This window comes from Ammodytes marinus, assembly GCF_949987685.1.
Source record: "Ammodytes marinus genome assembly, chromosome: 23".
In the NCBI taxonomy this organism is placed as follows: Eukaryota; Metazoa; Chordata; class Actinopteri; order Uranoscopiformes; family Ammodytidae; genus Ammodytes; species Ammodytes marinus.
This window is the reverse complement of record NC_137227.1, coordinates 20,697,849-20,724,958: the sequence shown is the minus strand read 5'-3', so window position 1 is coordinate 20,724,958 and position 27,110 is coordinate 20,697,849. Positions and strand designations below refer to the sequence as shown.

At 38.9% G+C, this 27,110-nt stretch overlaps 4 protein-coding genes across 5 annotated transcripts; all 4 read right to left on the bottom strand.

Annotated features, from left to right (window-relative positions):
- Window positions 1-629: 629 nt before the first annotated feature.
- On the bottom strand, window positions 630-2,718 carry LOC307269015 (serine protease FAM111A-like; the record flags this gene model as incomplete). The annotated part of the gene is made up of 2 exons (XM_080051838.1): window positions 630-2,591; window positions 2,689-2,718. The coding sequence occupies 2 exons, from the start codon at window positions 2,716-2,718 to the stop codon at window positions 720-722; spliced, it is 1,902 nt and encodes a 633-aa protein (XP_079907964.1). The 3' UTR covers window positions 630-719.
- Window positions 2,719-8,191: 5,473 nt separating this feature from the next.
- Window positions 8,192-11,854, bottom strand: LOC307269014 (serine protease FAM111A-like; the record flags this gene model as incomplete). Its single annotated transcript, XM_080051837.1, has 5 exons — window positions 8,192-9,297; window positions 9,375-9,972; window positions 10,134-10,202; window positions 10,498-10,575; window positions 11,834-11,854. 5 exons carry the CDS (start codon window positions 11,852-11,854, stop codon window positions 8,192-8,194), a joined length of 1,872 nt encoding a protein of 623 aa, XP_079907963.1.
- Window positions 11,855-12,293: 439 nt separating this feature from the next.
- On the bottom strand, window positions 12,294-16,223 carry LOC307268942 (serine protease FAM111A-like). 2 transcript variants are annotated; one of them, XM_080051754.1, is made up of 5 exons: window positions 16,190-16,223; window positions 15,768-15,852; window positions 15,373-15,444; window positions 14,592-14,645; window positions 12,294-14,501 (listed from the first exon to the last, which is right to left on the bottom strand). In XM_080051754.1, exons 3-5 carry the CDS (start codon window positions 15,409-15,411, stop codon window positions 12,771-12,773), a joined length of 1,824 nt encoding a protein of 607 aa, XP_079907880.1. In that variant the 5' UTR covers window positions 15,412-15,444; window positions 15,768-15,852; window positions 16,190-16,223; the 3' UTR covers window positions 12,294-12,770. The 2 variants fall into 2 exon arrangements, with proteins under 2 accessions (XP_079907880.1, XP_079907881.1); XM_080051755.1 differs by lacking the exon at window positions 16,190-16,223 and having other exon boundaries at window positions 14,592-14,641; window positions 15,768-15,809.
- An 834-nt stretch (window positions 16,224-17,057) lies between these two features.
- Window positions 17,058-26,974, bottom strand: rnf175 (ring finger protein 175). The gene is made up of 9 exons (XM_080052526.1): window positions 26,853-26,974; window positions 26,491-26,528; window positions 25,261-25,402; window positions 24,015-24,169; window positions 23,242-23,349; window positions 22,515-22,635; window positions 21,901-22,034; window positions 20,673-20,774; window positions 17,058-19,137 (listed from the first exon to the last, which is right to left on the bottom strand). The coding sequence occupies exons 1-9, from the start codon at window positions 26,871-26,873 to the stop codon at window positions 19,017-19,019; spliced, it is 942 nt and encodes a 313-aa protein (XP_079908652.1). The 5' UTR covers window positions 26,874-26,974; the 3' UTR covers window positions 17,058-19,016.
- Between the last annotated feature and the right edge of the window lie 136 nt (window positions 26,975-27,110).

Sequence of the window (27,110 nt, the reverse complement as noted above, 5' to 3'; positions counted from 1 at the left end):
ATTATGGCAACAGTAAACTCGAAAACTAAAAACTCAGGAAAAATAAACCTAACCCTAACCCTAAAAAAGTAGCGACATGATTACTAAAATATTTTTTTCTCTGAAGTTTAGCTTATCTTGATAGAAATGTTTACAGAAGCATCTAAAAAAAAGTCAGTTCTAAAGCAGGGAGACCCACACACGCAAGAGGTTTAGACAATAATATGAATAAAATGAGACATAAAAAGGACAGCTTAACAGATCTGGAAGAGAACCAATAAAGTGAGTTTTAATTAAACATTTTTTTAAAACAATGCATTGGAAAGAAGTTATACAGGTGACAATTTTTTTTTAAATATCAACAAATCCTTACTACACCCAGAACAGTTACAGCAATTAAGTATGAGAATGATATTGGAGATTTCACACAAGTGAGATTTAAATTGATCTATTTGCAGAACATATAACAGCTTGTACAGTAATTCTTAAATACACCACAGTGAAAGATTAGTATTACAACAGCTAGCCTAGCAAAAAAAATGTTGGAATCCAATTTACAATTCACAAAAATATACACAAGGTTAACAAACAAAGTCTGCCTTTCTCTGAAGTACACTATTATTCTTGTTGTGATGACTAACAGAGTTGTTTTTGGCGAGTCTCATAAAGTAATTATGATGATTTTATGAACTACAACTAACATCCTATGACGCCAGATATGTTTTGACACAAGGAGACTCTTAATCAATCTTCATTGACTCACTGGAGTCCAAGATTTCCTCAGGGACATCTGGCTCTACCTTGATTCCAACAGCCTCAAAGATCTTTTTTGGGTCAGAGTTTCCCTTTATTTCCTCCTCAACTCTCTTCAAAAGCTTCAACATATTCTCATCTCCACTCTTCTTCAGCACATCCACAAAGTGTTTAAGTATAGTAAGCAGGGGTTGGGCAAACTCTATCACACTTTCCTCTTTTGGAAATCCATAGACATATCCTCTAGTGTGCAAACCAAAAACTTTGCAATCAGCATCAAACACTGGGGAGCCAGAAGAGCCGTGATACATGTAAGTGTTGTAGGTAGCTACATCTTCTGCTCTTTTTCCACCCATCATTATTTGGTCAATGCCTTGCTTTTTGATTAAGTGATGGATTGATTGGATAGTGAGAAGAGTGTCTCTGTATGGATGTAAATTCTCAGCCACAGCTTGCCCCCTGTTCTCTTTCTCAATGATACAAATCGGATCCATTTGTTTCACCTCTCCTCCCGGGTGACCAATAATACAGGCTTCACCGTTCTGAGGGATTGGACCAACTTTCTTCAGGAGCCCTGGTGGGACTTTAATTTTCCTTGTTTCTTTGTTTTCTATAAGTGTCTTGCCCTCTGGGTTGAGCTCAAGTACGGCATAATCAAGATCATCCTTAATATTGCACATGTGATAGTCAACGACATTAAAGACGTGGACATTTGTGAAAGACTCATGTATCTCATAGTTGAAGTGAACGGACACATTTACACCCTGCTTTAGTGTTTGTCCTTCAAAACAATTATCAAACAGGTGTGCGTTAGTCAAGATGTAGTTGTCAAACAACACAAAGCCTGTGCCCGTAAAAGTCTTTAGGCTTTCAACAATCTTAACAAGCACTTTGCAAACTGACTCGCCCAGTTTTAGTATCTCCCTGACTCTGTGAACCTCACTGAATGACTGTTGGATCTTTCCAAAGTCTTTCTTCTTCAGGTTCAGTTTTTCCTGATAAGAATCATCGGGGAATCTACTCTTCATCCACTCTTTCAGACCTCGACACTGCTTACGCAGTTCTTCATAAATCTCCTCAAGGTCTACAGTGCCATCTGGCTTTGTCATTGCTGTTCTGACACTGATTCCTCTCTGATGTACTACAGCTGACGTTGTCACGGTGTTCCACTTCTCTTTTGGAGTATTTGATGCACCTGGGTTTCTCTGTGGTGTCTTAACCTTCGGCTTTGAAGTATTTGATTCACCTCGGTTTTCCTGTAGTTTTCTATCACATACTCCCCTTTTCAGTGGAAGACATAACTTGAATGCTCTTCTATTTAGGTCGTCAACAGGTTGTGAACATTCTGTGTCGCGATCTGATTTCTCATTGTGCGACAGAGTGAAGTCACCAAGTTCATCAATGAAGCGACCGTCTCTCTCCACAGCCTCTTTCACAGTCATCCCCTTCTCCCCATAGACACACAGATACGTGAAGTCTTTGACATCATTGTTCTTAAAAAGCTTCTTTGTTTTGGTATTCTTTCCTCCTACTGTCTCAATGTAGAAGACAGAATAGCTGTCCCTTGAAAGTATTGGTTCCTCATGTTGGCCTTGGGCCTCCTCAACCTTTTGTTTTTTACAAGATACGGTCAGACGTATACCATCATGGATACAAGTACAGGGGAAATGTGTCGCAATAATATGTTTCCTAGCTGTTTTCCCAAACTGAATAACAATGTTTTCATCTGACCACATATGATTATACTTTCCACTTGATTTAAGCAGTTCCAGCACTGTGCAAGGTTGTTTACAGGTCATTGTGAATTCTGTCTTGTCACTGGCGCTGAATTTCACATAGACTGTATGTGAATGTGTGGCCTGCAGACAATCAGAGTGAGAAAAAGTTAAATGTGTTACGTCATAAACAAATACATTTGCCACATGTTTATGCATGCAATGATCACAGTTCACTCACGTTGGAATCCCCATCGTTGTCCTGCTTCATTCTCACTTTGCTGTGTGCACCTGTCTGCAAAATGTGAAGAGAGTTTAGGTTACTGTCAAGATTACTTCCTTCATACTACAACAATGTCTATGGCCACATATTTAAAATATGCCATGTGGAGTTTCTGACCACCCTGTGGAGTAAGGTTAATGCAGTGAATAGCACAAGTGTGTGCACGTAGGTGGGTAGGTAGGTTTCAAACTCCTCCAGAAATCAGATTGGCATATAGTTGATAAAGTAACTGACCACATTTCAGTGCTCACCTGAGAGCATGTAGCTCCACCTGACCTCGAACGCTTCATGCTGGTCAGTCTTCTGCTGCTGCCGCTGCTGCCAAAACGATTAGCTTGAAAAACTATGCCTCATTCTGAACAGAAAAGCAAAGAGTTACAGATGTCAAATCTTATGACAAAAAATCTCTATAATAAGCTGACAAACATCTTACACTTGACACTGAATATAAAAAAAGACAATTCAGTGGCCTCTTGATATTGGTCAGATGATATGGGTATTTACAGTGCATTCGATACTCAATGCTTTACAAGTCAAAGTTTCTGAAGTAAAGTGCATATGGAAAGTATTCACAGCGCTTAACTTTTTCCACATTTTGTTATTTTACAGCCTGGAATAAGGCGCGATTAAATACTAGACATAATACCCCATAATGACAACTTTAAAAATGTTTGTTTGAGAGGTTTTCTTCTAGGATATCTCTGCTGCATTCATCTTTCCCTCAATCCTGATTAGTCTCCCATTTCCTGCAACTGAAAAACATCCCCACAGCATGATGCTGCCACCACCATGCTTCACTGTAGGGATGGTATTGGCCAGGTGATGAGCGGTGCCTGGTTTCCTCCAAACATAACGCTTGGCATTTACACCAAAGAGTTCGATCTTTGTCTCATCAGACCAGAGAATTTTGTTTCTCATAGTCTGAGAGTCTTTCAGGTGCCTTTTGGCAAACTCTAGGCAGGCTGGGGCTTCTGTCTGGCCACTCTACCATACAGGCCTGATTGGTGGAGTGCTGAAGAGATGGTCGTCCTTCTAGAAGGTTCTCCTCTCTCCACAGAGGAACCCTGGAGCTCTGTCAGAGTGACCATCGGGTTATTGGCCTCCTCCCTAACTAAAGCCCTTCTCCCCCGATCACTCAGTTCAGAGGGATGGCCAGCTCTAGCAAGAGTCCTGGTGGTTCCAAACTTCTTCCATTTACGGATGATGGAGGCCACTGTGCTCAATGGGACCTTTAAAGCAACATAAATGTCTCTGTAGCCTTCCCCAGATCTGTGCCTTGAAACAATCCTGTCTCGGAGGTCTACACACAATTCCTTCGACTTTCCTGCTTGTTTTGTAGTCTGACATGCACTGTTAACTGTGGGACCTTATACAGACAGGTGTGTGCCTTTCCAAATCATGTCCAATCCAGCGGATTTACCAATTAAACTGTAGAAACATCTCAAGGATGATCAGTGGAAACAAAATGCACCTGAGCTCAATTTTGAGCCTGATCGCAGACACTGTGAATACTTATGTAGGCCTACAAGTGATTTCTCTTTTCTTTTTTTATGAATTTGCAAAAATCTCAAACAAACTTTTTTTAAATTGTCATTATGGGGTAATATGGGTGTAATTTTTAGATCTTATTTTTACTTAATCACGCCTTATTTCAGGCTGTAACATGATGAAATGTGGGAAAAAGTGAATCGCTGTGAATACTTTCCGTATGCATTGTACAGTATATCATGGGATGAAATGACTTACCTTCGCTTTCACCACACAAACAGGTTCCGCTGGTTACCCAATAAAAACCTTTAGGGAGCGATTGATTGCACTGTTGGGCTTAGGTGATCAGGACTGACCATCTGCAACAGACAAGAAACAACGGATATAAAAAATCTCGACAGCTCAATGAAAATAATTGTATATGCAGAAATGTACTGAGACTTTATGAGTACATTTTAGTAAAGAATGAAGATAATCTGTTTGATGAACAGGAATGACAAACTACATACGTCACTCTAAATAACTTTAATTTCTCTTTTAGAGACTATAGCAAGTGGGAGTCCTCCCAAAATGTGCACATCCTTCCAAAGCAAGTGTTGTAGATTAACCAGCAGGGTAACCTCTAGTAGTTGGACTTAAAGGGACACCGTGTAACATTTTAAGTAATTTATTAGCTAAAATCAATATGTCCTCATTGGTGTAAAATCACCTCTGCAAATAATCTGAATGATCCTCCTGAGTGGAGAATTACAAATATTAATATTACATTTTGTACATTGAGCAGGCAAGTCTTATGGAGGCATCCATGTTTTTGGAATGTCATCAGGTGCATTGTTTAGAATTTAGAATTGTTCTTGTCCTTGAAGGCCACTGTAGCTTCTGTTATTATTCAAAAGGGGTGGGGTTACCCAGGGAGCGTTGCATTCTAGAACTTTCTTGATGATGTCATATTACATAGTTCCCCTTTAAAGTTATTGAATATTCTATACATTAAAATAATAATAAAATAAAAACCTAAAAATATATAAAAACATTATTGTTTGTCTCAAACATAACCGACATACTAACTTAGGGACCAACATACATATAACAAATAGTAGCTTAACACTAACATGCCACAGTGAGGGTAATACACAGTTTCAGCTCCTTTCTTATATGAGCTTCACTAACAGTACATGTCCCATTCGCTGCCAATGGAGAAACTGTGAAAGTTAACTTCAGCATTGTAATTCAGAGACAGTTCATCAAATCAGGACGAGGATCAGTCTCCAATACATACGAACCCTTTCTGTTTCAGTCTTACCAATGCTGTCGTGTTGTGGGATTTTCAGTTGTGTTTTGCACTTCAGGCCCATATAGCAGGACTAACTTATCAACTTTCCTAGTTTTTCACTGACCACGTGGTTCTGAACAAAGCAGCAGCTAACTGTGGCACCTTTACAGCTTTCTCTTAATTACAAGATAATTGTGTCTATTTAGTTTTTCTCTGGTGTAAGCAAAATGCTTCCGGACAACTTTATTGAAACCAGATGTGAAGTGATGTCTCCGTAGCAGTTCCTGACAGTTGAGATTTATTTTTCTTTCCCTCACATGACTCACTCCCTCGCTCCAAAGAAAAACACCAAAAAAAGCGGGAGTCGCCAAAAAGAGACTTTTTTGCATGCAAGTAAAACACACAAAAAACAGACCATATTGTTTAGTTGAAAAAACAAATTTGGTCTTACCTCAACAATAGCCAGCATCCTCTGTAAGATGGTGGTTATGTTAGAGCAGATAAAGAAAATGTACAGGAAGTGTGTGTGGGTCGGGGAGGGGGGTCTTAACCGGTACAGGAAATACGACACTCCATGACCTCTTACCCATCTTTCTTAAACAGATCCAACTAGAGCAACAGCAACATAAAACAGGTTGGGGAATTGTTCAGAAATGGAATTTATGGTAATTTTCAATGATCTGAAATCACAGTTTAGGCGGAAGTATTTAGACTTATTTTTGTATTTTAAATGCAAATAAAACATATTCTGAAATAAAGCACAGTGACATAAGAAACCAGACAAACTAACGGGAGGTGCTTTTAGGAGAGGAACATTCTCATTAATGTACAGGCAGTAGTTTTCTTCTGCGAGATTTGAAAAATTTAAATTAAACATAGAGGGCCTACAGTACACCATGTATACAAGGAAGAGAAATGATCAAACCAGTAATATAACCAGATAGTCTGATTGAAGGTAATGAAAGATAAATTACACACAAGAGTATACTGTTCTTCTCTTGCTCCAAGCTTGATGGCCTGTTATGTAATATTTTCAGGAAGGGAAGGCAAGTTTGAGTGTCTGTACATCTGAAAGTTTACATTTGTCTTGTTCCGAATCACAAAAGGATTAATAAGAACTTAAGCTAAAACTTAATCAATAACACCCTTGTAAAAATGTCAATCATAACTCCTTTCCTTGATAATAAAACTATTAGATGTTTCATGTTTCAGAAGTTTTTAGTTTGAATGACACATATTTGGGATAAAAAGGTGGAAAATATTTTGATTGTATAGGAGTTTAATTTTTTTTTATATAATAATAAACTATCTTCTGATTCATAAAATCATTTGAAAATCTGTCAGTTATTTAAAATAGGCATTTTATATTTGTTACCTTGAAGCAGAAAAAATCCATACGAAATTCAGCTGCACCACAATGAATAACAATCTCATTATCATGTCAATCAATGTCATATTTATTTCTTTGTTAATAAGAAGATTAGATTTTGACTTAATCGAGTGTCATCGAGAATGTGTTGTGCTGTAATATGGCCACTTGGGGGAGCTCTTAGTTCGTCATTTCAGCTACAACTGGAGGATGTATCTAGTGGCTGTGAAACTCATTCTGGCAACAGTAAACTCGAAAACTAAAAACTCAGGAAAAATAAACCTAACCCTAACCCTAAAAAAGTAGCGACATGATTCCTAAAATATTTTGTTCTCTGAAGTTTAGCTCATCTTGATAGAAATGTTTACAGAAGCAACAAAAAATTCAAAGTCAGTTCTAAAGCACGCAGACCCACGAACAAAGGAGGTTAACAAAGTAATATGAATAATATTAGACATAAAAAGGACAGCCAGACAGAACTGGAAGAGAACCAATCAAGTGAGTTTTAATTTTTTTTTAAACCAGAATGCATCAAAAAGGTGAAAGTTATAAAGGTGACACATTTTGAAAATTAACAAATCATAACTACACGAAGAACAGTTATAGTAATAAAGTATGACAATGATATTGAAGCTTTTACACACAGGTTCAAATAAAATGATTCTACTTAAAGTATTCCAAACAGTTTCTAGAGCTAAAACACATACACAGGAGGAGGACAAACCCACTCAAGGCCAAACTATTTTACAATGAGTTAATTTGTATTTAGTTTCCCAACAACATATGAACGTATAACAAATACATATGATCATGACAATTATAACAGTCATTTCCCTATCGGAACAAATGTGGATCCTTGACAACAACAAAAACATTTGAATTTCTTTCGGCATATTTGGTATTTTTTCCAGCTATTTTAAAATGTACAGTTTATAATGTTTCCGAAAGAGTAAAGGAAAAGCAACAAGAGTAAGAATATCGCACTAGGGCTTGATGAGTTAAGTTTAAAAAGATACATATATGTAAATAGTCCTGCAACTGTAGAGGTTCGGATCAAGTTCTGAAAATGTGTGTCATTTCATGAATCAAACATTTCAAAAACATCATATTCTGATTATAATAACATCAGCTCAGCTAACAAAAATAACAATAATGTCTGTATCCAGTTCACCGCCCCAAAAATAAACAAAACGCCTTGAGGTGCACAAATTAAATTTGTTGTGATGACGAATAAAGTTGTTTTTAGTGAGTCTTAATAAGTGATTATGATGATTGTATGAACTAGAACTAACAACCTATGACGCCAGATATGTTTTGACACAATGAGCCTCTTAACCAATATTCATTGAATCAATGGAGTCCAAGATCTCCTCAGTTTGAGCTGGATCTTCCTTGATCCCAACCACAGACTCAATGATCTTTTCTAGGTCTGAGTTTCCCTTTGCTTCCTTCTCAACTCTCTTTAACAACTTCTCATCTCCACTTTCCTTCACGATTTTCAGGAAGTGTTCAAATATGGTAAGCAGAGATTGGGCAAAATCTATCACACTGTCTTTTTTTGGAAACCCACGGACAAATCCTGCAGTGTGCAAACCAAAAACGCTGCCATGAGCATCAAACACTGGGGAGCCAGAAGAGCCGTGATACATGAAAGTGTAGGTCACTACTTTTTCTGCTCTATTTCCACCCATCATTATTTGGTCAATGCCTTGCTCACTGATGTGATTGAAAACATGGAGAAAGAACTGAGTGTCTCTGTATTGATCTAAGTGCTCATCCACAGCCGGCCCTCTGTTCTCTTTCTCAATGATACAAATCGGATCCATTTGTTTCACTTGCCCTCCCGGGTGACCAATAATACAGGCTTCACCGTTCTGAGGGATTGGACCAAATTTATTCAGTAGCCCTGGTGGGATCTCAATTTTTTTTGTTTCTCCGTCAGGGATGATCTTAAGTACGGCATAATCGAGCTCACCCTCAATTAAGCAGATGAAAGAACAAGCAACATGGAATGAGTTGTATTTTGTGAAAGGCTTAGGTTTCTCATAGTTGAAGAGAACAGACACATTTACACCCTGTTTCAGTTTTTGTCCTTCAGTACAACCCTTGAACAGGTGTGCGTTAGTCAAGATGAAGTTGTCAAACAACACAAAGCCTGTGCCCTCAGAGTAACCCTCAACAATCACTTTGCAAACTGACTTGCCCAGTTTTAGTATCTCCCTGACTCTGTGAACTTCACTGAATGACTGTTGGATCTTTCCAAAGTCTTTACTCTTCAGGTTCAGTGCTTCCCGATAAGAATCACCGGGGAATCTACTCTTCATCCATTCTTTCAGACCTCGACACTGCTTTCGCAGTTCTTCAAAAAACTCGCCAATGTCTACAGTGCCATCTGGCTTTGTCATTGCTGTTCTGACACTGATTCCTCTCTGATGTACTACAGCTGATGTTGGCATGGTGTTACACTCTCTTTTGGAGTATTTGATGCACATGAGTTTCTCTGTTGTGTTTTACATGGGTTTTTCTTTAGGGTGTCCAGTGGGAGACATAACTTGAATGTTCCTCCATCTAGTATGTCAACGGGCTGTCTACAATCAGTGTGGCGATTCTCATTGTGCGACAGAGTGAAGTCGCCAAGATCATCAATGAAGTGACCGTCTCTCTCCACAGCCTCTTTCACAGTCATCCCCTTCTCCCCGTAGAGACACAGATACTTGAAATCTTTGACATAGTTGTTCTTAAAAAGGTCCTTTGTTGTGGTGTTTTCACCTCCTACTGTCTCAATGTAGAAGACAGAATATCTGTCATTTGAAAGTATTAGTTCCTCATGTTGGCCTTTGGCCTCCTCAACCTTTTCTGATTGACAAGATACGGTCATAAACAGATCGTAATAGGAACGATTGATACAAGTACAGGGGAAATGTGTCGCAATAATACATTCCTCATGGTTTCTTCTCTTCTGAATCACAATGTTTTCATCTGACCACTCCAGATTATACATGATATTTGACTTAAGCAGTTCCAGCACTGTGCAAGGTTTTAGACAGGTAATTGTGAATTCTCTCTTGTCACTGGCGCTGAATTTCACATAGACTGTATGTGAATGTGTGGCCTGCAGACAATCAGAGTGAGACAAAGTTAAATGCGTTATGTTATAAATAAATACAGTTTGCTGTTTGTGCATGCAGTATATCACAGTTCCCTCACATTGGAATCACCATCAATGTCCTTAAAATAAAAATAAATAATTTCACAGTTACATTAAGAGCTCACCTGTGAGCCTGTAGCTTCACCTGGCTGTGAACGCTCCATGGTGGTCAGGCTTCTGCTGCCAGGATTATCCTGAAGAAATAATGAAGGACAATCACAAATAAAATCACTCTGCTCATTCTGAACAGAAAGGCAAAAAGTTACCAATGTCTGATCTTATAACAACAATTTGCTAGTAAGATGACATCTTAAAATGTACTTTTTGAATATTAAAAAAAAGAAAATCAGTGGCCTCTTGATATGAGTCAGATGAGATGGATATATACAGTATATCAGATACTCAATGCAAGTCAAAGTTTCTGTAGTAGATCATGGGATAAAATATAGTCCAGCAAATCCAAATGCAAATCCACCAACAATGACTTACCTTGGCTTTCACCGCACAAACCGGTTCCACTGGTAATAAAACCCACAGGGAACCGTTGTTTGCATAAGGACCGGCCGTCTACAACAGACATAAAACAACAAAGATCAAAGTTATCGTCAACCCAAAGCATTTATTTTTAAATTTCTCTGGGTTTAGCAATATGCTTCCGTAAAATGTTATTGAAATGTGAAGTGATGTCTCCGTAACAGTTCTCAACACTTATTTTATTTATTTATTATTACTTACTTATATCACTTATTTATTTTTGTTTCACTCGAATAACTCACTCCCCCCTCTGAAAGAAAAAACACCAAAAACTCAAAAATAATTTTACAAATCACCCGAATGTATGTCAAAAACGCAGGAGTCGCCAAAAAGAGACTACTTTGCATGAAAGTAAAAAAACATATTGTTTAGTTAAAGAAAGAGTAGTGTGTCTTACCTCTATATTAGTCGACGTCCTCTGTAAAATGGTGGTTGTGTTAGAGCATATAAAGGAAATGTCCAGGTAGGTGTGTCCTAACTGGTACAGGTATTATGACCCACTCATTCTTTAACGGATCCAACTAGAGCAACAGCAACACTACATACAACAGGTTGGGGAATTGTTCAGAAATGGAATTTATGGTCATTTTCAATTATCTGAAATCACAGTTTAGGCTGAAGTATTTAGACTTATTTTTGTATTTTAAATGCAAATGAAACATATTCTGAAATAAAGCACAGTGACATAAGAAACCAGACAAACTAACGGGAGGTGCTTTTAGGAGAGGAACATTCTCATGAATGTATAGGCAGTAGTTTTCTTCTTCGAGATTTTAAAAATAAAACATAGAGGGCCTACAGTACACCATGTATACAAGGAAGAGAAATGATCAAACCAGTAATATAACCAGATAGTCTGATTGAAGGTAATGAAAGATAAATTACACACAAGAGTATACTGTTCTTCTCTTGCTCCAAGCTTGATGGCCTGTTATATTATGTAATATTTTCAGGAAGGGAAGGCAAGTTTGAGTGTCTGTACATCTGAAAGTTTACATTTGTCTTGTTCCGAATCACAAAAGGATTAATAAGAACTTAAGCTAAAACTTAATCAATAACACCCTTGTAAAAATGTCAATCATAACTCCTTTCCTTGATAATAAAACTATTTTATGTTTCATGTTTCAGAAGTTTTTAGTTTGAATGACACATATTTGGGATAAAAAGGTGGAAAATATTTTGATTGTATAAGAGTTTAATTTATTTTTTAAATAGTAATAAACTATCTTCTGATTAATAAAAAAAATTCAAATGTGTCAGTTATTTTAAATAGGCATTTCACACTTGTTACCTTGAAGCAGAAAAAATCCATACGAAATTCAGCTGCACCACAATGAATAACAATCTCATTATCATGTCAATCAATGTCATATTTCTTTCTTTGATAATAAGAATATTAGATGTAGACTTAATCGAGTGTCATCAAGAATGTGTTGTGCTGTAATATGGCCACATGGGGGAGCTCTTAGTTCGTCATTTTTGCTACAACTGGAGGATGTATCTAGTGGCTGTGAAACTCATTATGGCAACAGTAAACTCGAAAACTAAAAACTCAGGAAAAAATTAAAAACAGGTAGTGACATGATTCCTAAAATATTTTGTCCTCTGAAGTTTCGCTCATCTTGATAGAAATGTTTACAGAAGCATCCAAAAATTTGAAGTCAGTTTTAAAGCAGGGAGACCCACACACACAAGAGGTTTAGACAATGATATGAATAAAATGAGACATAAAAAGGACAGCTTAACAGATCTGGAAGAGAACCAATAAAGTGAGTTTTAATTAAACGTTTTTTTTAAACAATGCATTGGAAAGAAGTTATACAGGTGACACATTTCTTTAAAGCATCAACAAATCCTAACTACACCCAGAACAGTTACAGTAAGTAAGTATGAGAATGATATTGAAGATTTCACACACATGTTAAATTGCTCTACTTGCAGAACATATAACAGCTTGTACAGTAATTCTTAAATACACCACAGTGAAGATTATTATTACAACAGCTAGCCAAGCAAAAAAAATAAAACATTTGGAATCCAATTTACAATTCACAAAAATATACACAAGGTTAACAAACGAAGCCTGCCTCTCTCTGAGGTACACTATTATATTTGTTGTGATGACTAACAAAGTTGTTTTTGGCGAGTATCATAAAGTGATTATGATGATTTTATGAACTACAACTAACACCCTATGACGCCAGAAATGTTTTGACACAAGGAGCCTCTTAACCAATCTTCATTGACTCAATGGAGCCCAAGATTTCCTCAGGGACATCTGGCTCTACCTTTTTCCCAACCACAGACTCAAAGATCTTTTCTAGGTCAGAGTTTCCCTTTGCTTCCTTCTCAACTCTCTTCAACAGGTCCAATTGGTTGTCTTTTTTCAGCACTTTCACAAAGTGTTCAAATATGGTAAGCAGGGTTTGGGCCAACTCTATCACACTGCCTTTTTTTGGAAAGTCATAGACATATCCTCTAGTGTGCAAACCAAAAACCCTGCCATGAGCATCAAACACTGGGGAGCCAGAAGAGCCGTGATACATGTAAGTGTTGTAGGTAGATACATTTTCTGCTCTTTTTCCACCCATCATTATTTGGTCAATGCCTTGATTTTTGATCAAGTGGTGGACTAATTGGATAGTGACAAGAGTGTCTCTGTATGACTCTACATGACCAGCCACAGCTTGCCCCCTGTTCTCTTTCTCAATGATACAAATTGGATCCATTTGTTTCACTTGCCCTCCCGGGTGTCCGATAATACAGGCTTCACCGTTCTGAGGGATTGGACCAAATTTATTCAGGAGCCCTGGTGGGACTTTAGTTTTCTTTATTCCTTTGTATTCTGTTATTTCCTCTGGGTTGAGCTCAAGCGCGGCATAATCAAGCTCATCCTCAACAAAGCAGATAAAAGAACCAGCGACCTGGAAGACGTGGTATTTTGGGAAAGGCTCAGGTTTTTCATAGTTGAAGAGAACAGACACATTTACACCCTGTTTCAGTGTTTGTCCTTCTGTACAACCCTTGAACAGGTGTGCGTTAGTCAAGATGTATTTGTCAAACAACACAAAGCCTGTGCCCACAGAGTAACCCTCGACAATCACTTTGCAAACTGACTTGCCCAGTTCTAGTATGTCCCTGACTCTGTGAACTTCACTGAATGACTGTTGGATCTTTCCAAAGTCTTTACTCTTAAGGTTCAGTGCTTTCTGATAGGAATCACCAGGGAATCTACTCTCCATCCATTCTTTCAGATCCGGAAACTGCTTACGCAGTTTTTCATAAATCTCCTCAACGTCTACAGTGCCATCTGGCTTTTTCATTGCAGTTGTGACACTGATTCCTATCTGATGGACTACAGCTGGGGGTGGTATGGTGTTACCCTTCTCCCTTTCCAGACATAACTTGAATTTTTTTCCATCTAGGGTGTCACTGTCAACGGGTTCTGTACAATCAGTGTGGCAATCTGGATTCTCATTGTGCGACAGAGTGAAGTCGCCAAGATCATCAATGAAGCGACCGTCTCTCTCCACAGCCTCTTTCACAGTCATCCCCTTCTCCCCGTAGACGACCACAAACTTGAACTTTTTGATAGCAGCATTGTTCTTAAAAAGCTTCTTTGTTGTGGTATTTATTCCCCCTTCTTTCTCAATGTAGAAAACAGAATATCTGTCCCTTGAAAGTATTGGTTGCTCATTTTGGCCTCGGGCCTCAACCTTTAGTTTTTCATAAGATAGGGTCAGAAGCTCACCTTCATTGATACAAGTACAAGGGAAATGTGTCGCAATAATACATTCCTTATCTGCTCTTCCCATCTGAATCACAATGTTTTCATCTGACCACGTACGACCACTTAATTTAAGCAGTTCCAGCACTGTGCGAGGTTGTGTACAGGTCCTTGTGAATTTGTTCTTGTCTCTGGCACTGAATCTCACATAGACTGTATGTGAATGTGTGGCCTGCAGACAATCAGAGTGAGAACAAGTTAAATGCGTTATGTAATGAATGTGCTACATGTTTATGAATGCAGTGTGTCACAGCTCACTCACGTTGGAATCACCATCGTTCTCCTGCTTTATTCTCACTTTGCTGCGTGCACCTGTCTGCAAAAGGAGATGAGTTTAGGTTGCTGTCAAGATTACTTCCTTCATACTACAACAATGAATATGACCACATATTTTACTCTTAAATATGCCATGTGGAATTTCTTTGTGCACGTAGCTGACGTGATACCAATTCCACCAATGGTTTCTGTTATTTCAATGATCAGCAGGATGTGGCGATATTGTTCAAGACATTTAGTGCTGACAAAGTGAGAAGAATTCACAGTGACATTTAGGCTACGTTCCAATACCCATACTTTCTACTATTTAGTTTGGTAGAAAAAATATTTAGGATGTCCCGATTATTGTGGCCAGATTTAGTATGGTTAGAAATACCCGGATGTCAACTAATTCCGGCAGAGATTTTTAGTGTTGAAAACAGCATGCTATTCGGGCGATTATGACCCACAATCCAGTGTGCACCGGAAGTGACGTCACATCGACAGAGCCTCCATATGAAAAAAAAACAGGGATGCGACGGATATAAAAAGGAAGATCAAGGTGCCATGTTATGATGAAATAAATAAGTAAAACAAACGGGGATACTATGGATATAAAAGCAAGAGGCAAGATCAAGGCGCAATGTTATGATGAAATAAGACAGTAAAAGTATGTCCCAATTGTATGACTACTGCATCCTAACTAGATTAATTTTATGGTCAGATGTAGTATGTAGAATAGAAAAAAAATAAGAATATGTGATTTGGAATGCAGGGTGAGAGTTCACCTGAGAACCTGTAGCTCCACCTGGCGATGAACGCTCCATGGTGGTCAGTCTTCTGCTGCTGACAGAATTATCCTGAAGAAATAATGAAGGACAATCACAAACAAACATCAGTTTGAAAAACTTTGGCTCATTCTGAACAGAAAGGCAAAAAGTTACAGATGTCAAATCTTATAACAACAATTCGCTAGTAATATGACATCTTAAAATGTACTTATGAATATTAAAAAATAAAATAATAATAATTCAGTGGCCTCTTGATATGGGTCAGATGAGATGGGTATATAGTGTATCAGATACTCAATGCAGTACAAGTCAAAGTTTCTGTAGTAGATTACGGGATAAAATATAGTCCAGCAAATGCAAGTCCAGATGCAAATCCACCAAAGATGACTTACCTTGGCATTCACCGCACAAACCGGTTCTGCTGGTTACCCAATAATAACCCACAGGGAGCGGTTGATTGCACAAGGGCTGGGCCGTCTACGACAGACATAAAACAACAAAGATCAAAGTTATCGTCAACCCAAAGCATTTATTTCTCTGGTGTTAGCAATATGCTTCCGTAAGATTTTATTGAAATGTGAAGTGATGTCTCCGTAACAGTTCTCAACAATTGATTAGATTTATTTTTGTTTCACTCGAATAACTCACTCCCCCCCCCCCCCCCCCTGAAAGATAAAACACCAAAAACTCGAAAATAATTTTACAAATCACCTGAATGTATGTCAAAAACGCAGGAGTCGCCAAAAAGAGACTTCTTTGCATGCAAGTAAAAAAAAACATATTGTTTAGTTAAAGAAAGAGTAGTGTGTCTTACCTCTATATTAGTCGACGTCCTCTGTAAGATGGCGGTTGTGTTAGAGCGTATATAGGAAATATCCAGGATGGGTGTGTCTTAACCAGCACAGGTAATATGACACGCCATCGATTTTGACCCAATCTTTCCTTAGGAGATCCAACAAGAGCAGACAAGCAACACTACATACAACAGGTTGGGGGAATTGTTCAGAAATGGACGTATGGCCATATTCAATGAGCTGAAATCACAGTTTAGGCTGAAATATTTAGACTTATTTATGGATTTTAGGTGCAAATAAAATGTATTCTGGAATAAATGACAGTGACCCTCTGAGAAAATAAAATAAAACTTCTCTTACATGAAAAGAGATGAAGAGAAAAAGATGAAGAAAATCAATTGTTTTCTTTACTTAGTAAAACTAAAAAACACAACCACAACAAAAACATTCTTATCCCACTTCTGTGCTGGAGCATTTAGTGTCAACATAGTTAATATATTTACCCACACGGAGCTGCAGGCGAAGGGGCCGGGGAAAACCCCCCATTTACCTGTGTGGCTTTAGCTGCAGACTGTGATAGGAAGCCAGGTGTTTTGTGCCCCCAACGGAGCCTTCAAGGCAGCACTGGTTAAGGTTAGGGGATAGGACCTTCCAGGCAGTGCTGCCTTGAAGGCTCTGTTGGGGGCACAAAACACCATTGAGCTTGTGGGGTGGGGGGGGGGGAGTAACAGAAAAATACCCGACTAAAAATGACGGTGCGCTATGCCTGCACATTTACCAGTTTCTGTATTATACACAGATAGTCTGATTGAAGTGGATGAAACATAAAGTAAAACCCTTAAAAATTATCCATAGACACACATGATCGGACACACTTATGAGGTTTTATAAATATTTAATAAATACAAAGTTAATAAAGCAGCAGTCTTGATCACAAAGCAATGCCATTGGATTTGGCAGAGAGAACAGAATGAGACAATCTTCAAGGATTGGACCAAACTCCAACATCATGTTACTGTCCCTGCGTTCCGAATCGCATCCTCTTTCTTTTTTCTATTCTACATACTACATCTGAACATAAACATAATCTAGTTAGGATGCAGTATGCTACAATTGGGACAAACTTTTACTTGTTTATTTCATCATAACATCACGCCTTGATCTTGCCTCTTGCTTTCTCATCCCCGTTTGTTTTCATATGGAGGCTCCGTCGATGTGACGTCACTTCACGTGCGCACTGGATTATTGGTCAGAATCGCCCAAATAACACAAAAAATCTTGGCCGGATGTAGTAGGACATCCCGGTACTTCTAACCATCCTAAATCTGGCCACAAGAATCTGGACATCCTAAATCTTTATTCTACATACTAAGGATATTAGAAAGTATGCGATTCGGAACGCAGGGTGAATGTTAGGAGGGTTGGTGATGGGGCACACACGCCGCCATGTTGGAAGAATAGCAAAGGCAAAAGTAAACTATCCTTCGTTTCGGTTTCCTGAAGTGAAGTTTGAGTCCGTGTACCATCAACAGTTTACATTAGTCTTGCTCATAATAAACATTAAAGCCATACAGTCAACTTAAGAACCAGACATATTCATACAGAACAGACATTGCATTTAAAATGTTGTAGTAAAGAATTGTATGTGAAACGTAAACAGGTGATGTAACAACTCTTTAAGAAAGCATTGTCCTTTTTGTCATTCAAAAAAAATCAACAAATATCTCAAAAAGGAGTGTGCAAATAAACTTTAACAACAGCTATAAAAGGCATTTTCTATGATTCAATACGAAGTGAAGCGATGATTTATCACAATAAAAACAACATGCATGACAGCAACATTCCCATGAATCCAAAACCACACACGTATCTTCCTTGTGTCAACGGTTTTTAAAATGCTCAAAGGATTCTGGATCTGTGCTTAAAATACTTTCGTTAAAGTTGGCAGCGGGTTTGGCATTGCAGTGTCCTTTGCACACAAAGTCACCAACACCACATGGCATCACTCTGCACCAGTTTGACCCAAAAAACAACAAAAGACTTTCATAAAAGGGCCTATCTCTCTCGGCTGAGACTGTTGGTGAAAAATTGCGATCGGCATTTGCACACAGGCCATATTAGGTGAAACTCATATTATTAGAATATCATGGAAAATTAATTGGAATTGAGGCAAGAATTCATGGAAATAGGGGCCCCAACCAAGTACTGAGTACATATGCATGATTATACTTTATAGAGGGCCGACATTTCTGTATTTGAAATCCCTTTTGTATTGATTTCATGTAATATTACAATTTTCTGAGATTTTAAATTTGGGGTTTTCATAAACTGTAAACTCACTTTGCAATGTAATGAGTCTATATAATATATTAGTTTCACCTAATTCTGCCTTCAACTGTACATATGACCATTAGGGAATATCCAACATTTCTCCAAAGGTTCACAGGAGTTTTCAATGTTGCTAGAATTTTTTAACATATTCAAAAAATTTGCCTAACAAATTTTCTCTCAAAATAGTCAGTCCCAAAATAGTCTAAACTGTCTCGAACCCTTCTCAATTCAGTTTCCGTGGGTCAGAAAAGGTCGACGACGTTTGCACATTGTTTGGTAGAACATTTCGGCACATTCACAAACAAGATAAATACTAATTTAGTGTGTTTCCAAGTGAAAATTTTCACAAATACGCAAATTTTCTCGCAATCGTGTTTCTCCAACTAGTCTCAGCCCGGTGAGATAGGGCCTTAGGCAGCCTGAAACGCTGCCTTGGACAGTTTGAAAGTCCCCAAAAATCGTTTATCTCGACTCTGGGACGAACGTACAGCGTTACAGTGTTTCCTCACGGCATTCCTATTCCAGGCCCAGCGTGAAGTTAATTCCGTGGACGATGCCGATGATGATGGGTTGCCAGGCGACCAGGTACCTCAGCCAATCGAGGAGCTGCCCGTAGAGCATGTGTGTCTTCTCCCAGCTGACAGGAAGGGGAGGAGTTATGGAGAATGCTCAAACACAGAGAGGAGACATGCCCTGCTTTCCAAATCTCATACTCTTTTCTTTTTACTACACTACATGCTAAAGTACAGAAGAGATTTAGTCTTTTTACTACACTACATGCTAAAGTACAGAAGAGTTTTAGGGCCACAGGAGAGATCAAAAAATCAAATAAGGAAGATTTTCTTTCAATTATGTCGAGAAATGTCAAGAATAAAGACGAATACTCTAAAATGCTATTGGAGTTAGTGAGGCATTTATGTATTTTCTAAATCTCTTTCTGGCGTACCAAATAGTAGGGAAGTATGGGTATTGGAACGCAGGGAATGAGAGGAGACCAGCCCTGCGTTCCGAATATCATACTCTTTCTTTTTTCTATTCTACATACTACATACATCTGACCATACAAATAATCTAGTGAGGATGCAGTATGCTACAATTGGGACATACTTTTATACTTATGTATTTCATCATAACATTGCACCGTGATCTTGCCTCTTGCTTTTATATCCGTCTCATCCCCGTTTGTTTTCATATGGAGGCTCCATCGATGTGACGTCACTTCTGGTGCGCACTGAATTGTGGGTCAGAAAAACCCCAATAGGATGCTGTTTTCAACACTAAAAATCTCGGCCGGATCTAGTAGACATCCAGGTATTTCTAACCATAATAAATCCCGACCACAAGAATTGGAAGATCCTAAATATATTTTTAACCCACTAAAAAGTGGTTCAAGCACTCACCCATAAAGGCTCAGTCCTCTTCACAGCAGACCCGGGTTAGAATCCAGCCCGGGTCATTCTCTGCATGTCATTCCCCTCTCTGACCCATTTCATCTCTGTCTCTCCGAAACTATTCTAATAAAGCATAGAAATTACAAAAAATAATCTTTAAAAAACATTGACATCTTCAGGAATCTAGATCCTTCTGAAGTCCTGTGAGCTTGTGAGCGGAACTCTCTCTCCTATAAAGCGTGTATCACTCAGTGCGGTTACATGCAGACTCATAATCGGGTAAATAAACAAATAAGACTTCAACGGGACTTGTAAAATGCATGTAAACACCTTCATCCGATCTACATTGCACACAAATCGGCACATTAACGGAAAAGCGAAGTCGGATAAGAACACCTAGATAACTCGTTCATAGTCGGCATTCTATCTGCATGTATACAGGATCGCATATCTCATATCAGAGTTTGCGTTCTGCGCTTGCTCGAGAATCTCTGCGGGGATTTCACAAGGAAGTGGAAGGACACGACGTAATAAATAGTAGGGTTGTTGCCGGAAAGGTACCGGACGTGGCTCTATAACCACTTGTTGAAAGGGCTACAGCGCCACCTAGTATAGCGGAGACAGCTATCTATCGAATATTTGAAAGGCCATGTATACTCAGACAAGTGACGCGGTCCGTTCGAGTGGCAAAATCGGTATATGTGATAATGCAATCCAGTTGTCCCATGGAAACGCACTGACTGTGCCATCCACACAGGGACGATAGATGAAGAAAGGATACGGGTTGTTCATCATCTTCTTCATGTCCACCTTCTCGTTGCAGTACGGACACGTCTGCTTCTTACCCACAATGCACCAGCCTCGGATGCAGAACTCATGGAATCTGAAGGGGTCAGGCAGGTTAAGGCTAAAAATACTTTTTTAAATGTATTTCTTCAAATCAAACAATTTACACAGCTTGCACACTGGTTATTCCAGTGCATAAGGCGACTGCACAACAACAAACTAAAAGACAAACAGTGGATTTTAACCGTTAATCGATAGGCAGCTTATGAAGCTTGTTTACATGTCAAAATACATTAAAGGAGGAGTCAGTGATTCTGGAGAATGCTTGTTGTCAAAATATCTTTGTCAAAATCAGTGAATATCTCCTCAAAATTCTCTACCGGTTTGTACTGTGTGTGCGCTGAAAGAAACTGGTGTTAATACACAGCCTAGGCTCTGTTTACTGGTATGTAAACACAGCTATGTAAACAAAAGGAGGCCCACCGTAGCTAGCTACATGTCTGTTTGCAGAGCCTGGGTTGGAAATTAACACTGGATTGTTTTTCAGTGCACACACACAGTATCCTATGTACAGGTAGTGGATCTTGAGGGAATATATTCACTGATTTTGACTACAAGTGATTTTGACAACAAGCATTCTCCAGAATCACTGACTCGACCTTTAAATAGTATGGGTTAAAAAGTCCACGGGGGCTGTGTTCATACAGGATGAATAGAAAAATCGGACCAATGAAAAATATGATTGACTAATGTGCAATCCGTGGTGTTTGTCTTATGCGGAGATAAGGGTTCAACATGACCCATGGCCATTCACTAGCCCGCCAAGGCCACCGACAGCCAAAAATAGTGTGTGTGTGTGTGTGTGTTTTTGTAGAATACTTCGCTGTAATACACACGGGGAGTGACAATGAAAAGGCCTGCCTAATTTTATATCATGCATATTTGTATTATATCAACATTTAATCTCATTAATTAAAAGAATAAACATACAAAGCGAAAGGGAATTTCAGAATTATACATATTATTTCATCACCAATATTTAGAAAAAGTTTATATTTTTGGCTGCCGGGCCAGTTGAGAGATACAAGGGGCAGAAAGCCTCAGTTCCAGACCCATAACACACACACGCACACACACACACACACACACACACACACACACACACACACACACACACACCGGACAGTTGAACCCTGGAGATAGACTTTGTTGCTTCAGGATACAGGTGTCCACAGGAGAGCTGGTAGGTGTCTTCTATAATTCCTTCGTCCTCCACGTCCACAAAGATCCTCTGACCGCACACTGCACAGATGTCGTCGGTCAGGTTTTTGCTGGGCATGCCTCCCTTGTTGTAGTACTGAACACACACACACACACACGCACGTTTATACGGTTATACTTGTGAGGACATTCATTGACATAATGCATTCCCTAGCCCCTTACCCTAACCATCCAAACTAAATGCCTAACCCCAACCCCCACACTAACCCTAACATAACCCTAATTCATACCTGAACCTTAAAACCTAGTGTTAAGCCTCAAACAGCCCTTTAAAAGGCCAGTCCCAAAGTGAGAACTGGCCAAAATGTCCTCACTTTCCAAAAATGACTCTTAAGGTCCATAACTCAAATTGGTTCTCACAAAAATAGTTGTACAAGTACACACACACACACACACACACACACACACACACACACACACACACACACACACACACACACACACACACACACACACACAGTCAACCATGTGTTAACACAATTATAAGTATCAAATCTTTGACTCAAAGTCCTTTAGAGTTAGACATACAAACTAGGATTGAGAATATATGTCTTACCCCGACTGTAGACGCCATGTAGTCAGAGCAGATTTCAGCAAAGTCTCGGCCCATGACTCCGTAGTAAAGCCCGTAAAACAACATGATCACACCCACGTCCATAGAATCCTCTGCTTTGATCCTACACAAAGAAATATAGACAGAGAGATAATACAGTTAATTCTGCTAGGGGGAATAATTATATATATATATATTTTTTTTAAAGATAATTTTTTGGCATTTTTTATTTTATTAGACAGTTTGGAGAGACATGGTTGGCAGAGTGATACATGCTTTATAGGTGAGAGAGAGTTCGGCTCACAAGCTCACAGGACTTCAGATGGGTCTAGATTCCTGAAGATGTCAATGTTTTAAACGATTATTTTTTGTCATTTCTATGCTTTTGGAGAGAGAGTTGAAATGGGGCAGAGAGAGGAATGACATGCAGACAACGACCCAGGCTGGATTCTTACCTGGGTCTGCTGAGTACTATAATTTATGTACTTGCTTATATCTTTATTTAAAAAAAAAATTATTTGGCATACATCATTTGACGTGCATGTGCTGGGACATCCTAAATATATTTCTGGCGTACCACATAGTATGGAGGTATGGAAATTGGAATGCAGGCTTTGTCACAACTACAAATTTGACGGATTAGACACTAGAAAGAGTTGAGTTTGGGCTTCAAGTGACAAAAGTTAAGAAGTTAAAAAGTTGGATGTACCGATAGTCGCCAGAGACTCACCTGAAGAAAACGTTGAAGCCGAACATTGTGAACATGATGGCCAGGTATCCCAGGACGCCCACTGCGTAGCTCAGCTTGTAGATCAACAGGAACCACTTATAAACCATCCTGAAAGATATTTCATCAGAAGCTGTAAATAACTGTTGTTTCATTATCATTTAATCTGTCATTATTGCAATCACATGGTGTTTAAAATAGTAATTAATGCAAACCACAGAGCAAACGTTGAAATGTTTAAAGCTATAATGCGTAACTTTTTCCATATAAATTAATGTTGGTTACATTCATTTGAGCCATCTCCAAAGGAGTTGACACAAAGTTGATGAAGCCTATCAGCTCCACAAAACTCTCTCTGTACTTCTCAGTATGGCAGCGTTTACAAACTGGTGTCACCAGTGAAAAATGAAAACCGTATTTCATGTGGCCCTACACACGGTCTCTTTCCCTAGGATGGCATTCACAGATTTGGGAAAAAAAGGGATTTTGAAAATATGCGTTATTAAAATTGCTGACTCCCCTGTTAATTAGACAGTTGAGCTGACGATAAAATTAGCGTAAATAGTGACAAAACAAGCAATTGTAAAAAAAAACTAAAACTAAATGTATTTCAAATCAAAATCAAATCAAATCAGTTTTATTTGTATAGCCCAAAATCACAAATACATTTGTCTCAGTGGGCTTTACATTTCATACAATATGATATATGATACAATATGACACCCTGCCCTTACACCCTTTCCTAGGGCCCTACACACAGTCTCTCCCCCTCGTACCTGGGCGTTCTGCAGGACAGCGGTTTCCTCGTGGCCCTGAAGATGACGTAGCTGGTGACGACCGAGAACATCCCCCACATGGAGAGGAACCTCCACCAGTACAGTTTGATGGTGAAGTACAGCGGCACCACCCACATCTGCACCAGAGTCACCAGCTAGGGGAGGAGGGGACAGAGTTAGGGTTGCGCGGTATCCTTTTTTAAAATACCTTAATACCTCCCAACCCGACACTCTGTTTAACATCGCTGTCTTTTTCTCAACACAATTAAAAGTCAATGAAAGCAGTTTTGGGTGTCGTTAAGATATTCTGGAGAACGCTTGTTGTCAAAATCACTTTGTCAAAATCAGTGAATAACTCCTCATGATCCACTACCTGTCTGACCATGATCTGATCAACACACACACACACACACACACACACACACACGTAAATGCATTTTATTGGGATTTTCTGTAGCTACCAACCTTTCTTCAAGCACACACACAGTAAAGACAGGTAGCGGATTGTGAGGAGATATTCATTGACTTTGACAACAAGAATGTATTGACAACAAAACATTCTGCAGAATCACTGACTCCTCCTTTAACACATATATAGAATAATTCCAAACCATCCACACGCACACACTACAACAACAGACTATTTAACCACATATTCGCCTGTAATTTGCACAGCTGGTACCACTACCACTTGGACATCCTACACTTCACTACACCTCATTACTTATTATCGATGCTACTACTAATTCTTATCTTTATACATTTTTTCATGGTTACTCATCTTTATTTACTTTATCTTGTATTGTTGCTGCTAGGGATGACCATGGTTAACCTGTTAACCATTAAGAAGATCTTTAACTGGTTAATACTAAAGGTTAAACGGTTAAAAAAATCTAAATCATCTTAATTTCTCTCAAATCCAGACTCGCATCTGATATCGCTAAACCAGATGTAAGAAAGTGAACTGTGTCAAAATGCATTTACATAGGCTACTGGTCCCTGAATAGTTTTTAAATTAATATGCCGGTCCTTGGAACAAAGAAGGTCAGGAGCACTGCTATAATGCTTCAGGTATTTCACTATAAACAGGCTACATTAAATCTTAACGGTTAACCGGTTAATAACTGTTAATTCTTGTTGGTAACCGGTTAAAGAAAAAATTCTAAATGGCCATCCCTAGTTGCTGCTATGTGAATGTTGAAGAACCAAGCCTAAGAATTGAACTCTTGTAAAATAAGACGCTCACGTTGTAGGAGCGCGTGTGTCTCTGTTTCCACTGCACCAGGACGATCTGAGCCACCACCAGCGTCGCGATGAGGATCATAACCATCTCGGCGTGCATGGCCTCGTGGCCTCTGTGCTTCACATGCAGACGCTCATGTTGCACCCTGTAGACAAGAGGAGGGAGGAAAGTTAGTCACTGACGCTGAAGAAAAATACATACAAGTAAATTGATTCAATTATTACACAACTTACATTCTATCTACTTGTCTGTGGCGTTACTATGTTACTTATTGTGCTTAGGTGTTTTTTTTCCCTAGTCCCACACTGCGGTCCCACAACGGAGCGTAGTGTGAGAATGGCCTTTTTTTACCCTGTCTTTCCCTTTGTTTATCCTTTCCTACTTATAAGGGGCGCAGCGCACGCTTGACGACTCTTCAGTTTATCCCTCCTGTCACCCATGTTCGGTTACTGTCACTCTATGTCTCTTGGCGGGGTGTAACTGTAAACAGATTATCGTTGTTCTGTAACATGTACAATGACAAAATAAAGCTGAATCTTGAATCTGGCCTGATTTCATCTGTAAACGTTTTTAACTATTGACTTTTAAGTCAGTGATTCTGGAGAACGCTTTGCTAATTCTGCGTGTTTTAAGTAACTTGACATACTGCATATTGTAATCTTTATGTGGCCTTGCATTTTGTTTCTATGAAACTGCTGGCTGGCTGTGAGACATAGACACAGAAACAGCCAGCATTTAGTTTTAAAAAGTCTAAAGATTCCCAAGGTCTCTCTTCCCTGTTTTAACTGCAAAAATAGATACAATGCTTTTCATACAAACACATTTCTTCATATATGAATTGCCAGAAAGTCCAAACCATTTGCCCTAACCCTTACTCTATATGTGATCAGAAATATTTAATTATACATTTTTGAGACCAGCGGAATCTTTGCGTTTTCCTCGGGCTTCCAATTTTTAAAAGGATCGGGTTATTTCTTACAGCTTTTAGTAGATTCGCTACCTGTCTGTACTGTGTGTGTGTGCTGAAAATAAATAGCTGGTGTTAATGCACAGCTTAGGCTCTGCAAACTGGTATGTAAACAGAGGGTATGCCAAGAAAAGGAGCCCACCATAGCTAGCAACATGCCCGTTTACTGAGCATGAGATATTCACTGATTTGGACAAAAAACTGATTTGACACCAAGCGTTCTTCAGAATCACTGACTTCACCTTTAAGAATGAATCCATACTCACTTCCAGTTTTCTCTGTGTGTCATTTTGAGCAGGTCGTCCTGTAACAGAGAGAGGCAGAGACATAAATAGCAGCTGGGAGGTTTGTGTGGGTCTCACAGGACAGTTTGAATTAGGTTAATGCACTTTACTACGCTTACAGACATGCAACTCTTAGGCATAAAAAATATATACAACAACATAGACTTAACATGGCATGAAAATAGGCGTTCCTTGTTTGTATTGCCACGTCTCAACATCATAGTATTGACAGCACTGACTCGCTAGCTTCCATTTTAATTTTAAACCAATTTCTTAAAGATTTCTACGTTAAAAGTATCGTCTTTTGGGGTTTACAGTACATAAACAGCGGCGTTTTTACTTACCTGTGGATGCACACCCGCCATATTTAGCTTTTTTAGCCTCTTTCCAGGTGTAAACTAGCCGGCAGGTAGCAGTTAGCTTAGCATCGCTTTGACACACGGCTGCTCCACACACAGCTGATCCATGGCGACACGTGTACGGAATATCGAGAGGGTCAAACCTCACACCGTAGCGAAAGGCTTCGAATTGAGACATTTATATTAACATGTTTAAATACCTTTGAGACCGCTGTTAATACTATTTAAAATGAATGATATATT